General features: G+C 36.4%; 2 protein-coding genes and 1 long non-coding RNA gene across 4 annotated transcripts; 2 read left to right on the forward strand and 1 right to left on the reverse strand.

Moving 5' to 3' along the window:
• Nucleotides 1–2,115: 2,115 nt before the first annotated feature.
• Nucleotides 2,116–2,640, forward strand: LOC139197279 (uncharacterized). The gene has a single exon (XM_070824267.1). It carries the CDS (start codon nt 2,116–2,118, stop codon nt 2,638–2,640), a length of 525 nt encoding a protein of 174 aa, XP_070680368.1.
• A 7,254-nt stretch (nt 2,641–9,894) lies between these two features.
• On the forward strand, nt 9,895–15,145 carry LOC114819907 (auxin-responsive protein IAA9). Of its 2 annotated transcripts, none has more exons than XM_029089567.2 (6): nt 9,895–10,345; nt 11,941–12,599; nt 12,686–12,912; nt 13,022–13,163; nt 14,119–14,180; nt 14,838–15,145. In XM_029089567.2, exons 2-6 carry the CDS (start codon nt 11,947–11,949, stop codon nt 14,873–14,875), a joined length of 1,122 nt encoding a protein of 373 aa, XP_028945400.1. In that variant the 5' UTR covers nt 9,895–10,345; nt 11,941–11,946; the 3' UTR covers nt 14,876–15,145. The 2 variants fall into 2 exon arrangements, with proteins under 2 accessions (XP_028945400.1, XP_028945375.1); XM_029089542.2 differs by having other exon boundaries at nt 10,079–10,345; nt 11,936–12,599.
• Nucleotides 14,876–16,694, reverse strand: LOC139196988 (uncharacterized). Its single transcript, XR_011581927.1, has 2 exons — nt 16,294–16,694; nt 14,876–15,424 (listed from the first exon to the last, which is right to left on the reverse strand). It is a non-coding gene; the product is annotated as an uncharacterized lncRNA (long non-coding RNA).
• Nucleotides 16,695–17,191: the final 497 nt, after the last annotated feature.

Raw genomic sequence — 17,191 nt, forward strand, 5'->3', positions numbered from 1 at the left:
GTTTGGTTCAATTAACAATTAACCATAGTATTATCTCACATCGAGAGAGTAAAATTTAGATAACAAAATATATGATTTCGGCATTTTAGAGATCTTCAAAAGTAGAATTAAGTTTCACTCAGGTGAGCTATAATTATTTTTTCTTCTTTCTATTATGTGTGAGTGGTCAACTGGCGTTGCATTGAGAGTTGCTTGGACAGAATGCATGGGATTTTGTTGTGGGGTGAACAAATTTCTAGTGAGTGGAGTAGACAAGCTAAAAATTTGCACTAAGTTTCTGTTTATGAAAAACTTGCACGGAGCTAGAGCCCACCCTAGTCTAAGGATGAAGAAGTGAAAGACTTGAGCTATACCACATATATGGGTCTAGCTTTAACAAATTGGTATCAAATTCGTCATTCACACGAGTCGAAGTTAAAACTTCTTACTTACAAATTAAGATGAATATCATTAGACCGTAATACTAAGTGACAGTTCATTTTGAATTAAGAGTGCTAATCCAACCATGCTATTAGACCGAACCACTTAAATCAAAACCCAACAATAACAAAAACAACATCAGCAACTAGGTTTGTTATTGCTTGTTGGAACCAAGTGAAAGTTGGCACCCCTTTCTCTTGTCCAAAGTGCCAGTCCTCACGTATACCTGGAAAACATTTGAAGCCATGAGCTCTCAGCTATCTGCTAATTCTGGGACTTACATATGTAAAGTGTGTATGTCATATCTCATTTGTGCTTTTGGCTTTTATCTTTCAGAGAGCTGCAGACCTAACGAAACTGGTTTGCTTCCCAAGAAACGCAGTCTCCTTTCTGTTGGAGAGCAAGCATCGATGATTCACATCGACGCAACTTCTTCGTAACTTCATTTTTGTTCCTACCTTCTTTCACTTTCAAGACAAATTTCATCCATACAAACATGGTAGGCAAAAAAAAGGTTGTGAAAGCATGTCATATTATACGTGTGGATGGTAATTTAGCCCATGTCCTTGTATTATTTTCCTTTTTGTAACAAAGGGTTTTCCAAAGGGTTAGAAAGTTCGAAATCCAATTACCCTAGACAACATCATCCCAAATGAAGTGTGCACAGGTTTGGCTTTGGTTGACCAATTTGATTATAGCAGTGTGCTTAAACATCTAAACTCAAATTCAAATCACTTGTTTGCAGTTTAGATGAATTTGATGTAGTTTTTTTTTTTTTTTTTCGTTCGTAAAGAAGAGAAAAATGAAGGGCTTTGTGCAGTGTTTTGAAGATACGCCCATCTCCAAATCACGTTCTCAAACTTTCATACCAACCCAAATAAACTGAAATTATTGTGATCAAAATTCGGAACCAGTCTTTTGGACAAGACTTGCATGCTAATCATTCAAAACCTAATTTTTTTTTTTTTTTTTACAATGGACCAATAAGGCCATCTCCAATCGAAGGAGAGCCAAAGGGCTCCCTTTAGCCCTATAACCCTCTAAGAAATTAATATTTTAATGAACAATGTCAGACCATATTTCTTACCATCTCCAACCGAGTGAGCCAAAGGGACATAGGCCAAACATAATTTATTATTTTAATTGCATTAATATGGTTACTTAAATTAAACTACCTAAATAATTTTTCGGATAGGATTTCGAGTGACACGTGTCGCTAAAGTGAGTAAGCCATATTTCTTGTCGATACGTAATCTCAATAATTTTTCGGATAGGATTTCGAGTGTTACGTGTCGATATGTGAGTAACTCTCCAGATTTCTTGTCGATATGTCATCTCAATAATTTTTCGAATAGGATTTTGATTGCCACGTGTTGATATGTGAGTAACTCTCCAGATTTCATGTTGATATGTAATCTTAATAATTTTTCAGATAGTATTTCGAGTGCCACATGTTGAGGTGTAATTGGTTGTGCAAATTTTAGATGGGATTCTTATATGCGTGACACTTCTTATCTTCAGCTTCCAATATCCATAAATAGGGTGGATATTGGGGTATAATTCACACATCTTCATCTTTGCCCTCTACAATATCTTTTTCAATTCAAGTTTGCAATGAATTCCAACTTTTAATCCTCTTCGCATTCCAACTGGGAGTCCTTATCCAATTATGAATTGGAAGATAAATGGGTATAAATGAGACGAGAATATGAGGAGTTCGATGAAAAAGATGAAGCATGGCGCAACATAACATATATAGCAGCAATGGTTGAGGTCATGGCATGTGAAGCAATTGAAGAACAACCTCAATTGGGTGGCTTTGTTGCTAGTTTCTCTTACAAACCACGAAATAGAAAGATGGCACATGAGACTCTGATGAAAAACTACTTCAACCCCGATTTCAAACGTCGTTTTCGAATGAGGCGTTATGTCTTTGAGCATTTACTTCATGATGTCCAACATGTCAATCCATACTTTCGACAGAAGCTGGATAGAGCAGGCCACCTTGGTTTCTCACCTTATCAGAAGGTTACTATTGCACTCCGAATGTTGGCCTATGCATCCCCAGCTGATGCCATGGATGATACATATGGTATGTCTAAGTCTACATGCCTTAATAATCTTGTTGAATTCTGTCACACAATTGTTCAGATTTACAAAGAGGAGTACCTCCGTGAACCAAATCAAGCAGATATGGATTGGCTCATTTGCAAAAGCTAAAGACCATAGCTTTTCGGGCATGATAGGGTCATTAGATTGCATGCATTGGCAGTGGAAGAATTGTCCCACAGGATGGCAAAAAGGCTTTAACGGAAAATCGAGAAAGCCAACTATTGTGTTAGAGGTGGTTACCTTGTTTGACACATGGATCTGACATGCTTTCTTTAGAGTCCTAGGATCCCAAAATGACAATACAATACTTTGGCGTTCACCCCTCTTCAATAACCTGACGGAAGGTAAATCACCTCAACTTGACTACTATATCAACAAGCGTCAGTACAATATGGGGTATTACTTAATAGATCGCATCTACCTGAAGTGGGTTGCACTTGTCCAAGCAATTGGAAACCCTATGGATGGCTCCCAAAGGTGGTTTACCTTACACCAAGAGGCATGAGTTTTCGGTATTCTACAAGCACGGTGGAAGATCATTAAGGAACCGGCAAGAGGGTGGAGTCAAGATAAATTGAACTTCATCATGATGTCGTGCATCATATTACACAACATGATTGTGGAGGATGAGCGAGATGACTATATTGATGGAAAGTCTGATGATGACCAAGATGATCCAAATAGGTCAAGGAGGCTCGTGCAAAAATATATGATGGGCCTAATTTGCCTTTTGATCCAAGAATTGGTAATATCTTTTTAAATGAGTACATGAGGTGCCATAGGATGATACGTTCGCATGCCACAAACAAGTACCTACAACAGGATCTTGTTGCACATCTTTGGGCCAAAAGAAGCATGGAGTAGGCGTTTAAGTTTTATGTTGTTAAATGTTTTTTTTAATGTTGTTTAAGTTTCATGTTGTTTAAATTTGAATAACTCCCCCAAGTAGTACTAGGGTGGAGACTGCGTTGTTTAATGTTGTTTAATTTTGTTTAATGTTGTTTAATGGCTTAGGTAGTTATATGAAAAAAAATAGATTTTTTTTAAATAATAAAAATTTTCAAATTCAACAATAACCTGACGTCAGCTAACCGTTGTTAGCTGGCATCATGCTGATGCTAATTAGCCGTTTGGTTTGTAATTCTGGGCGGGGCCGGCGTTGGCTGGCTCATTTGGGCCAGCCGATTGGCCTGATTTGGTAGTTTTGGTCCGGTGGGGCCCACGAGCTCTTTGGCCTAACCCTCGGTTGAAGACAGTTTTCATGTCATTTTTAGCTATTTTTAACCCTATAGCCTTTTGACCGGGTCAGTTCGAGATGACCTAATACTACAACACATGTCCTCTCTTGTATCTTGAAAATGAATAGGGGTTTAATACTTCCAAAGAAGATGAAAATAAAAATTTATTTAAATATAAATAAATCAAATCCTATTTCGATTGGATAAAAAATGATGTAATTAATGTGTAATATGTTGTAGTATTATCATTAAGTAAGGGCATTTGAATTACTTATGTAGAAAGAATTTATGTTCACAAGTGCTTCCCTTAGAAAGCGCTTTGACTACAAGTGCTTCCCTTAGAAAGCGCTTTGACTACAAGTGCTTCCCTTAGAAAGCGCTTTGACTAAAAACGTTGGAACTTTTATTAAAACGCTTAATAGAAACAAATTGAAAGTGCTTCTTGATCTAGTAGGTGTTTCTTCAGAAAACCCTTTAGATGAAAAGGGAATTTGATTGTTGTTGGGTGGTCATGTAAAAGTCCCAACTTACTCGCCAAGATGCAAAAGTGGGATCTGTAAAACTTGGGCCCCAATCTTTGAGGTGTGTAAACCGGATTTGGACTGGGGTGTGAAACTTTAGGCCTACAGTTTTACATCCAATTTTATTTTTCTTTAATGTGAGCTAAGTCGAGGTTTCATATTCCGAGCGGTGAACCTGGAAATGGGGACTCGAAAATTGAATCCTGAAGCCAAATCAAGATAAAACTCGCCCGTAGTCACAATTTTTTAATACAAGTGTGCGATATTCTACATTAAATGAGGGGGAGAGTTTGAACACAAGACGCAGTAGGTTAAAAAAAAAGACTCTAACTACAAGAGCAATCCATCACTTTGCAATAACCACTAATAATAATTGTACATATTAAGGTGAGTAAACCCTTATTAATGGGTAAAGCGGTGAATATGTAATATATTTACTCACATCATTGGTCACTAATTGGTTTTGTTAAATTTCATTAGGTACAATAAGTTTTATTGGCTATTGTCAATTTGTTTTATAGTGACCATTAGGTTCGAGGTTTGAGGTTCAAGTTCTATTCTTGTGCCGAAGATTGAGAGCTTGAACTCTGATTATTCAATGTAGAGTTCAAACCTTAGGTCATGACATCAGAAATCGGTCGAGTCTCTGGATTGACGAATGTTCTAATCTACCATTCACCAAAACATACATAGTTGGTAGTACAAAAATGATCCTTATGAACTAACAAACATAAACTAGATCAAAAATTTATCCACCCAATCTTAAACAAAAATCCAATCCAATCCAATTAGATGAGGCGAGTGAGAAGAGAAGAGAGCACAAAGCTCCTATTGCAGTATTTCACTAGGAAATGCAGACAAGGGCCACAAGGCCTCCAGGCACGTACAATTTCTCCATACCAACAAGCAATGAACATGTTTTTGTCCTTTTCACAAACAGTAACAGTACCCCATGTTTGCTTAATTAAACAGCACCTACATATAGCCATTGCAGAGCCTATATACTAGTGCATGCAGAAACAACCATTAATACACCGCAGCAAAACAAATACACTAAAAAATAAAATTCAAGAAATTCAAGAATAAAAGGGCAAAGAGATCATAATGAATAATTGAATGGCATCAAACGAGTTCACTCATTTAGTAGCATTTCAGATTAATAATGTATTATTATATAAGAAAAAGTTTACACGAAAGAATGTATTATTCAAATCATGACTTACACAAAACAAACAAATTCATTGGCATCGTAACGTTCTATTCTAATAATTTAGGGTAGTAAACTATACGTAATAATTCATTATTGATACAGAACGTCAAGCCACAATAAACCGGTTTGGTATATGCCCTTGTTGAAATGGTAGGCAAATGCAAAGAAGCAGTAGTAGTAGGTGCAGGTGACGTGGGGAGTGATGTTAGGGTGATGATGGATAATATTTTGTGGCATGCACAAAACATGAATGCTTGTGCCCCCAAGCGTGCGAAAGCACTCCTGCCAGTTTCATGATGCTACTCCGACCAAGTTTCACCACCAGCATTTTCATTATTTTAATCTTAATTTTTTAATTTAGGCGTCTATAAACAATAATTTAATTTGGTAAAACAATAAACAATTAATTATTGAAGGGTATTTATGGAAAGAGAAATATGATGGAGGAGGGAGGTTAGATGTCTTGCTCACCACCCGGCAAACAGACGTCAACTGCCGTTTTCTTGTCCCCCCTACCACACTTCCTACCCCTGTTTTTCTCTGTCCCCCTCTCTCTTCCTAATCTTAATCCCTACCCTCTTCCGTGTTTGTTTCAGTCAGTGTTTATTTTTTTTCAATATTTCTTAATTAGTTGGTTTAACGATACTTAATTTCATTTACTTGGTCAAAAGAAATTTAGTTTTGATTCACACGGTTGTGATGCTCACTACAAGGAGTAAACAAGTATTTTTTTATTGATTATCATTAGTGTTACGGTTTGGTAATCTTTTTCACTTGTTAGATGTCTTATAATGAGCTTGTAACTATTATTATTACGACTAACTCACTTTATAGTCAACCCAAACTCAACAATGTAAACTATCGCGTATAAATTCAGGTTGAAAAAGTGAAGTCCACCGTTTTTATTTGATTTTTGAAGCAACCAGTTTATATATGTTTGATTAGCAATACAATAGTCTACCCATCACCAAGTATATAATTCATACCAAACTAGTTAATAATTAATATCAAGTTATCAAATCACATTCCTGGTTTGATGCCTGAGTTTACTCTTCTGAATATGATAGACTTGTCCGCACTTGTTATGTTTTTACTTTGTCTCTTTCAGGTTGGCTATAAATTATACTATTCCATAAAATATAGTATTCAAACCCAATTTATATTAAAATTTCAAATATCATCAACATTTTAAGATTCTAGAAACACTGCATTTTTCTTTGTAACTTTTCTACAATTCACCGGAGTATTGCTCTCTAGTAGTAGAAATATTTGGAAAGAAGGGGGAATGCAGCCTAGACAAGGAAGTTTCTCCTTCCTCACATTATTATTTACCTAAAATTTCGTGGTTTTCAAATTTTTTTATAATAATTTTTTTTTCATCTAAGTCTCATACATAATACATAAAGTGAGATTTTTGTGACACTTTTATACGTCTATTAAGCTTTCCGTCAGAACTACAGATAACCTGTGATGTGACACTCATGTTGACAAGTGACTGGGTGCCACGTGTTAATCTGGCCCACATGGAAATTTTAAAATTTTAAAATTTAGATGCAAAACCCATCCACGTAGGTTCAAAGATCAACAACCCTAGGGTCATCGACGGACTCGGTCCCCTGCCACAACCCAGACCAGCTACCAACCCAGGGAAGGAACAAAAAGCCTTAGAGGGATAAGAAGGTATAGGAGACTCAGGGGGCTTCCAAGATGCATGTCTCAACAGCCAGTATGTTGAATCCATGGAAATGCCACATACCCTTTCCTGAGCTTTCCAACTTCAAAGAGATGATGGAAACTTATGAATGAGGGTTCTAATGGTGCCTGACTCCACTCAGGACCCCTTTATCATGCAACTTCTTAAATAAGTGAACAAACTAAAAATTGAGCGTCATGCCATGATACTTGACTGGAATATGCCAAGGCTTGACCTTTTGACAAGGAAGATCCTTGGCACCCCTCTACAAGGAGAAACAAAACAGAAGATGAGCCAGATAATGGGAGGGAAGATCTAATTTAGCATATTCATCTCTTTGAATCCACCATGGTGTACCAAAGAAACAGTGATGAGGATCGATGACTCATTTTCCCCTCCACTTTCTTAAGTGGAGGTGGAGCTCTCAATTGATATTGTCATCTTCAACATGATACGGTGGATTCCTTTGCTAAGCTAAGGAGACTTTTCGTGGCTCAACACATCTTCCAAGTTGATCGCTTACACTTTGCTGATGATTTGTACACCATTTTTCAGAAGCCAAATGAGTCATTGCATGGGTATGTGGGTCATTTCAGCAATGAGTATTCTCGTTGTGTAAAGACAAATGATAAAACAGCTCTTAGGGCTTTCACAGTAGGCATGCATGAATGTTTATCTAAGTACATGAACAATGCTAACACTTGGAATACTTACTATAAGGTGATGATACAAGCTTACAATCATGCATTTGCCGAGGCAAAGACATATCAAAGGAACCCCTACCCTATCAACAAGTGGGGAGTGGAAGTCAAATTCTACTAGGTGAGAAAATTTTGACTATTCAGACACCTATTACATCTTCTCTTGCCCCACTTAGCAACCCATTAAGTCACCAAACTTATTCATCCATTGGCAAGAGGAATGATTTTTACTCTCAATAAGCTCATTACAACAAGAAGGATAAAATGTTTGTATCAAGACAATCAAGGGTGAACATACCTTCAACTATTATGACTCTGGGGGTCAAGTCTCGCTCTTTCAAAGTAGGGGACATAGTATTTAAGGAAAGACTACATGGTGACAAAGACTCAGATGGCGAAACATTCACAATTATAAATGAGCATACAGACTGCATATGTTTTGACCTGCAACTGTTCATTGTACTTTGTAACACGTCTTTCAACAAATATTTAATGAAGAGGCAATTCAGACAACTTCGTCTTACTCTTTTACATTCCTAACACTAGAATGCTTGATCTCACAAGAAAAGTAGCAATATGTGCAACATTTTCATCTTCAATTATGTTTGTTGTGTGAGTTTAGTATTTTTTTTTCATATGTATACTCAATAATTATTTTTAATGCATTCGATATTATTTATACTAAGGGGTGCGGGAGTGAGCTAAACTTCACAATGGGCAAACCATAGTCATTTGGTTCATATTCGCCTTTGACGAGAATCGAACCTAAAACTTCTACTTACAGATGAAAACGAATATCACTAGATCGTAGTAATAAGTGACGCATACACAATAAAATCAATAACTTTGAGAAAATTCATTACGATTTTCTGAAAAAGGACAATGACCTTGACACGGAAAAATATGATCGTCAGTTCGTCAGAAAAATTGGCCGATCGGAAAACGTGGTAGAATTGAGTTGTAATCCTATAATTATTTTAAATTATAGTGTATTCATAAATTGCTTTGGTTGTCTTTTCCATTGGTACTTTTTTTTAATTGATAATTTAAAACAAAAGATCTTAAAATAAAGTTTTATGATCATAATTTAAAAAATTAATAAGGTTTAGATGTTAAAATGGTCCTATGTTTTACCCTTACGACCGATTACATGTTTCAAATTGACAAAAAAAGAAAGAAAAAAGTAAGGGAAAAAAAAAAAAAATTCAACAACAAAAAAATTGAAACCCTTCCGCCTCTACCCTTAATCCCAGCCACCACCATGAGTCACCCCGTAACCATCCATCCTATCTCTTTTGGAAAAAAAGTCCATCGAATTCCGCATTATTTCTTTAGTGATACGTCGACGTTCTGTTGCTGTCCATCTTCTGCTCTCCTGCGCCAGTGTTGACCGCATACAACTCCGCGTCATATTCGCATCCACCATCTTCGTAGCATTGATCTGCATCCCTTCTTCTCCTTTGTGGATCTCCCTTCCCACTGCAGTCTGCACGTTCGCGGTTAGAGATGCTGTTATGTTATGTTATGTTTATTTAAATTTTACATTAAGCTTTCCATATTTCTTAAATAAATTTAAAATGAAATATTTAATAGTAAATTAACGGAATTGACTATATTGGTTAACGATTTGAAACTCGATAATCAAATCGGCCAAAATAAAGAGACGGAAACTAAAATTGACCCAACAGGTAAAATGCACAAACCATTTTTAACATTTAAGCGAATTGACAAAGCAATAAACAATAACGTAACGAGTAGTTACAACAAAAGGGAGAACGTCTTTGCGCCAGGGATCAGGATCCTCTCCTGAGCAAATGGAGAGGATCCTCCTGATCGGGCTCATCGGGCCGTTCAAAATTTATCCAACGGCTACAAACAGAGGGCTCCACTAAAAGTTATAATAATTATAACCGTTGGATAACTTTTGAACGGTCCGATGGACCCGGTCAGAAGGATCCTCTCTATTTGCTCAGGAGAGGATCCTGAATCCTTGCGCCAGAACTACATCTTTTCGCGGAACCAAAAATTGACGGCTCAGATTCAGTGAACAGAGTCAATCCGAGCCTTCAATCCTCTCCCCATTCTGTCCCAGATCGGCGCCGTGCAAAACCAGCCGGTCCGTATTTTCGGAGACAAAGCATACATTAATATAATTACAAAACCCCACCTTTTAGCCGTATTTTCAGTTATACCCCTACTTTTTTCTTTTTCTTTTCAACAAAATATATTAATTATTTTGAGCTTCGAGTTCCTCGGCGAGCTCAGCCTAAAAAATACAGCTTTTGTTGCTTTCTGCCTAATGGAAGGGTCCTAAGCTCTCTCTCTCTCCCCTCTTCCTCTCCCCTCTTTCTCTGCTTTTACTTTGATGCTTTGTTTGCATTTTCTTTGAGAATTCAGAAAAAGGGTTCGTCGGTCTTCTCTTCCTTGTCTGATCCACACAAGTTCCCCAGGTGCGTGCTACCAATATTCCCATTTTTTATTTTGTTTTCCTGCTAATTCAAAACCTTTGTTTTTACAGTCTTAATTAATATTTGTGTATAATTTAGTATATGATTTTGCAGCTGAGCTTTTTTTTCTTTTTTGACTTCTGGGTCGTTTTGTTCTGAGATCTTGATGCTCTGTATGTTTTGGGTTCGTTCTGAAAGCTCAGTGTTTTGTGATTTCTCTGTAACCTTGCCTCTCTCTCTGGTTTGATTTTTATTTATTTATTTTTGGGTTTTTTGTTTTTTTCAGTTGCATATTGTTTTGTTCAATATTCGGAGTAAATTCCTGGAGCATTTCAGCTTAATTTGCTATCCTTTTTTTGGACTTTTATATATCGCAGTGGATCTGTACAATTTTCTTTTTAAAAGTTGTTTTAACATTTTTTTTGCATTTTCTGTTTGGTTTCCTAGAAAATTTAGGGAGATGAGAAAAAGGAGATTATTTTTTTATTTTTTATTTTAATTTTTAAATGGTAAAGCTTAGCTCATGCAAGCAAAATGCTAAATACCCAGTTGACCTTTTTCCTTTCCAAGAAAGTATAAATACGGATTCACTTATCAATTTGTTTATAATGTGCATTTGGTTTAGTTTCTGATGGAATCACATCATAAAGTAGCAAAATTTCCTATTAAGCTTGTGAGGTTGAACTTATGGAGGATACTTGTGTTTGTTCCAACCTTTCGTTGCCGGTGAATTTACTATTCCATTTTTGGTAGGATTTTCATGTCCTAGTTTCTTCTTGAGATTCCTTCAATCTTACAACTATCTTAGGCTGTTCATAACGTATTGTGTAATGGTTTGGGTTTGTTTGAATTTACCGAGTTTTTTTATACGAGCGGTATTTGGGGGAGGGAAAATCGAACCTAGGATCTCGGGTGCAAGGGTAAATGCTCTTAAGCGCTTGAGCTACAAACCCCTGGCATCTGAACCTTTAGCTTGGACTATGGTGGCTTGTGGTTTGATCTGAAGCCATATAAATATATGTTCTCTGGTACATTGATTATATGTGCAGACCAGTGAGCACTTTCCCAATTTGGGGATTTTTTTTTCCTTCATGGATTTGATTGTATTTCGACTAATCTACATTTCCCAAATGGATCCTGTCAAATATTTCTATTTTTCCTTTAGATTATTCATATATATATCCTTTTGAGTTTCATTTCTCACTGGAAACTATTCTAGGAGAAGCTTGAATCTGTTCCGTTGGGATATTGATCTGTCTTGGTTTAATATGGTATACGTGTTACTGGTTTCTGGATAGCCACTGTTTGTTTTATCAGATAGTTTTGTGACTTTTGTCTTTTGAAAACCCCTTTATTCATGCTCACAATTATTTTGATGGGAAAATCATGATGAGAAAATTCATGATTCTCTGTTCATAAAATTTTCTAGGACTCACTCAATGTGAATTTAATTTCCATTAGATGAGACAGTTAAACCTTAAACTAAGCTTTCTCCATCTTGTGCTGTTGGGATTTTCATGTTTTGGTTTTGCTGGTAGTTTTACAAGCAATGAATCTGATAATTTGGTTCATATTGTTTCCCTATTGCAATAGTGTAGTTGCTAATGTCTCCACCACTATTGGGTGGTGAGGAGGAAGGGCAGAGCAATGGGTCTATGGTAGCTTTTTCACGCTCTATGGACTGCATCTCTCAAAACAGCTCTGGACTGAAAGAACGTAACTACCTAGGATTGTCAGATTGTTCTTCAGTCGACAGCTCCACGGTCTCGAACTTGTCAGAGGGGACTAAGAACAATCTGAACTTTAAGGCTACGGAGTTGAGGCTCGGCCTTCCTGGATCCCAATCACCAGAACGGGAACCTGATCTTTGCTTGTTGAACTCGGGGAAACTTGACGAGAAGCCACTGTTTCCTTTGCTTCCTTCAAAAGATGGAATCTGCTCCTCATCACAGAAGAATGGCAACAAAAGGGGTTTTGCTGACACTATGGATGGATTCTCAGAGGTGAAAAGTAATGCATATACTGAAGGAAATTGGATGTTTCATGCAGCTGGCTCTGATTCTGAATCTCCAGAATCTGTTGGACAAGGGAAGTTTCCTGTGAATTCAATCAATGTAATGCTATCATCCAGGCCTTCTGGGTGTCAGCCAACCATAACAAAAGAAGCACGCACTAAACAAGAACAATCTAATGCTACAAACGGAGGCAACCATAACCCTTTGGGTGCTTCTAACAATGGAAGTGCCCCAGCTGCTAAGTAAGTTAGAATTTTAGATGGACGACTTTGAAGCTTTATATAAAATCTGTGGTTTGTTCGTAATTGTATCTACTTTCGGTTGGCAGGGCACAAGTTGTTGGATGGCCTCCAATTAGATCATTTAGGAAGAATTCTCTAGCCACTACATCAAAGAACAATGATGAAGTGAATGGAAAACCTGGTCCCGGTGGACTTTTTGTCAAGGTCAGCATGGATGGGGCTCCCTACCTGAGGAAGGTAGACCTGAGAACCTACTCTACATATCAAGATCTGTCTTCTGCTCTGGAAAAGATGTTCAGCTGTTTTACCATAGGTGAATTACTGCTCTACTTTATTTAATATTGATATCATATCTTTACATATAGAAAAACAATCCATTTCTGCATGGACCCTATTTCCACACTTTTCTATTGTGATTTCAGGGCAATACGGGTCCCATGGAGCTCCGGGGAGGGAAAGACTGAGTGAGAGTAAGCTGAGAGATCTTCTTCACGGATCAGAATATGTTCTTACATATGAGGACAAGGATGGTGACTGGATGCTTGTTGGGGATGTCCCATGGGAGTAAGTTCTAATATTCCTGTATTTTTCTGATTGATTTCCACAGGGAGAATTTTTTAAACTGTTATAGTGCATAAACATTGTTTCATTATTTCCCAAAGTTGAAGCCTTTTGTTTGTACAACATATATTTTGAAGTAAAATGACCCTTCTCACACAAACAACAGTAAAAGTTTGATGTATCGCGGTACAATTTACATGTATGGGTTATAAGCGGGGAACATTAGGATTCCCCCATCAATGAGAGGGAGGACTTCCCTTATGGAAGGTGATACTTTTTATTTTTTATTTTTAATGAACAGTAATAAAAAATAAATTATGAGAAGGGTGAGAGTTTTATTAATGAAATGCTTCATTACTCCATTGTCAGGAGGGCGATACTGTATTGTAAACTTGCAAGAAACTAGAGATCTTAATCGTCTGAGGGACTGGATTCTAAATTAATCTACATTTAGTCCTTAATCTCCAATTCATCGACTAAAGCTTATGTTGACAGGAACAACAAAATTTGTGAAAGCATACATGAATCTTGTTTACAAACATATAAAGTTTTGAGGCCCAATTGAACCCTTGCATAAACTATTTAATTTACACTTTATTTTCCACATTTATTTTTAGTATTTCTTCTAAAATAAAGTACAAAAAGATGATAACTTGTAGAATTAAAATTAAAGTATTTCAAATGCTAAACTGACTCATAAACTTTTGAAAATGTGATAGCCTTGTTCAGGAATATGCTGAATTAAGTTCTTCTGTTCATTTCTATTTATAGAAGTTTTATGGATGCAATATTTTCAATAGTTTTCAGTATATTAAGAGCATATCATGAGTTTGCTCTTATAGCTGAAAGAGGAAGAGTAAAACGTGAAACAACAAAATTAGTTCACTATGACGTTGAATATTCTAAATCCTATGGTCCATGATGCTCATCTCGTATATTCGGATTTTTTTTTTTACAGGATGTTTATTGACACATGCAAGAGGTTGAAGATAATGAAGGGCTCCGATGCCATTGGTTTAGGTTTGTCTTTCTACTTTGGCGATGACTATTAATTTGTACTGATTGTGTTTAACAATAATCTTATGATTTGTTACCAATATTAGTTCCGCAAGAGTGTTTACGTCAGATGGATATTTGGGAAAATAAAAACATTTAAAAGAGATAAAATGGGAGATTTATGAGGCACTGAACGAAATGGGTGAATTTTGTAGACAAGTGAGTTTCCTATTTACTTCATTAGGTGTGATGGCAGTGCAACCTCTTAATTGACTTGAACTTAAAGCAAATTTATGACAATCTATGTGGCCCCTCGGAGTCCTAATGAAACAATCTAACAAGTTAAGTTGGTATGTTGACATGAACTATTTTCTAGTTCAGCTCATAGCATAAAAACTGCGGTATCTGTGGGATGTAGAATGATTGAATGCGATGGTTTCAGTTTTCATGCTTTGTTGCCATGCGCTTCATTTAGCCTTACCAGAAGACGCCTGCATTTTTTTGTTCTAGTTTTATACGGATCTGCTGTGCATAATTGTAATGTCTTAAAATTCTAGATTACTACTGGTTTCAGCTTATAGTTTTACGAGATAAACGTTTGATCTTTTCACCTTTTGATTTAAATGATGAATTGTACTCTTATCCCATCTTATCCTGTTTGTTAATTTGTTCCATATATAGCTCCTAGGGCCATGGAGAAATCCAAGAACCGGAACTAGCCAGTGGGTGATATCAAAGTGAACATCTGAGCTGTGGGGAAAGAGGAGTGAGCTGCAAAAGTCGAAACTTGGAAAGAACGCTGGCTGGATGGTAGCATCACGTCGAGTAACTTGTCTTGTTGATGTTTTGATGTTTGAGTCGGGTCGTGTCAAGTCTGTTTATTATAAAACATCTTAAAACTGGTTAAGACTGTTAGTAATTTGTGGAGTTGATTAATGTTATAGCCAATTTAGTTGAAGTTTAATTTGATGAATTTGTGATGCTGATAATTCTTCGATGCATATCCACCTCTTTTTTCAGCAAGGATAATTAGTCCTGTTCTTCATTCATTCGGGCCGGACATAACTGCGCTTTTGACATTGCAAAGCCCGACCCAGTAAACTCAGATTTACATATAAAACTCGGCCAAATGTCATGCATAAATATTTATGCTCAAACATCACATGTTTTAAGTTTTCATAACCTGCAGAATGGATTTACAACCGACCGACTCCGTCTTGTTGGATTCTCTTCCTCTCTGCGCCTTGACGACCGCCCCATGTGGTGGCCTGTTATATAAAATTGGTGGACGACATTGTTCAAGGTGATAACTTAGACAGCATTGGATATATATTAACTGAACAAACAGTGTCTGTCTTGTGTTAATATTTGGTTTCATTTGTCGTGTTGGTTAAATAGGATTTAGCTTCAGGTGACAGACATCATGTTTTGTTTTTACCACCATTAACTTCTAGTAACTTAATTAGTTTCTTAAACAGTTTTTAATCCCCGATTCGTGTTCAAATGTGAAATTCGACAGAACTTGTTTGTCCCTTGGATCAGAAGGATTATCTGACATAATTTTGCACTCAGAAATTTGTTATTTTTATGATGTTTTTCCTTGTCTTTTTCTCTTGTATTTCTTTTGGACTGGTGGGATTCAGGGCTAAGTTGGTATTCTCATGCATTTGAAAAAACCTACTTTTGATCCGTTGCAAGAATAATAGGTTTAGAATAAAGTTGATGAGTATTTGGTAAACTCGAGTTATAACAATGCTTGTAGCAAAAAATACAATGTCTGAGCACTGTTCACTCGTGTTTTGGGATAAAAAGCTAATTTTTGAAAGCAGTTATTTTGCTGCTTCCATTTTTCAGCTCTCTCTCTCACCGTAATTTTTCATTTAGTGGGCTTTTATTCTGTTACCAAATACAATTTTGAGCTCAACTTTTTTTTTTTTTTTTCGCTCTTGTTTTTTTTTAAAAAAAAAAGAGTGCTATTAAAATTACTTCGTCTTATTTTCTCACCAACCCACCATTTAATTAAAATATTAATCACATATTTACCCATTTAGCAAAAGACTTTTAAATCCATGTTTATATATTTGTTATAATTTTAATTAAATAAACTAAAGCAGAATAAAGAAAAACTAAAACTTACCAAAATAAAAATAAATCCATCGACAAGCACCACCCCATTCTCCCTTTCAATTCTAGTACTACCACCTCCAACCCCTCTTCCTCTTCCTCTTCCTCTTCCTCTTCCTCTTTATTTGACGAACAACAACGGCCACCAGTCACGTGCAGAATGGAGATGCAACAAATGAGGTATCCATGGAAGAGGACGATGACAACCCAAATCCTTATTGGAATGAATCGATTTGGAGCAATCTGTCTCTTTATTTGAGGGAGCAATATCCCCGTGCTTCTCTCTCTTTGTCCCCCGTGCTTTTGTCTTCCTCCCCCTCCTGTTTCTCTCTTTTTGCAAAGGAGATGCCGCCAAGCAAGTGTCAAAGGTTTGGGTTTTTGATGTGGAGGTGTTTATGAGGCTAGGGAGGTGCGGTGTTGCAATTAAGGAAGGATGACGTGTGTTTTAGAAAATGTATTAATATTATTCTTTGAAAAAAAAATTAAAGGTTATTTTAGGAATAATGGTGGGTGGAAAAATAACATTTTAACTTTTTAATTTTTATGGTAGGTGGGACATAATGTGGGTGTAAAAATAGGATAATAGGGTAGATCTATAAGCATTCTAAAAAAATATAAGCAATACCAAACTGACAATAAGAAAAATATATTTGAACTCGATTCTTTAAAATGGTAACAATTTTCACACTATATTTTCTGCTTCTACAATTCTCCCCTTATTCCTTGATTCTTCTATAATTTATTCATCTAAAGGCTCGAAAAGAAAAGAGTAGTGCTAGCTGAAAAAAGAGAATGCGAAATTCATTTTCTTTGGTTGGTTTTCTGAGGGGACTCGAACTTCATATTTGAAATTATAGGATGATTTTCATGTACTCAAGAAAAATATATTGTGGCAAAGACAAACCCATTGT

The sequence above is a fragment of the Malus domestica genome, chromosome 01, assembly GCF_042453785.1.
Source record: "Malus domestica chromosome 01, GDT2T_hap1".
Classification (NCBI taxonomy): Eukaryota; Viridiplantae; Streptophyta; class Magnoliopsida; order Rosales; family Rosaceae; genus Malus; species Malus domestica.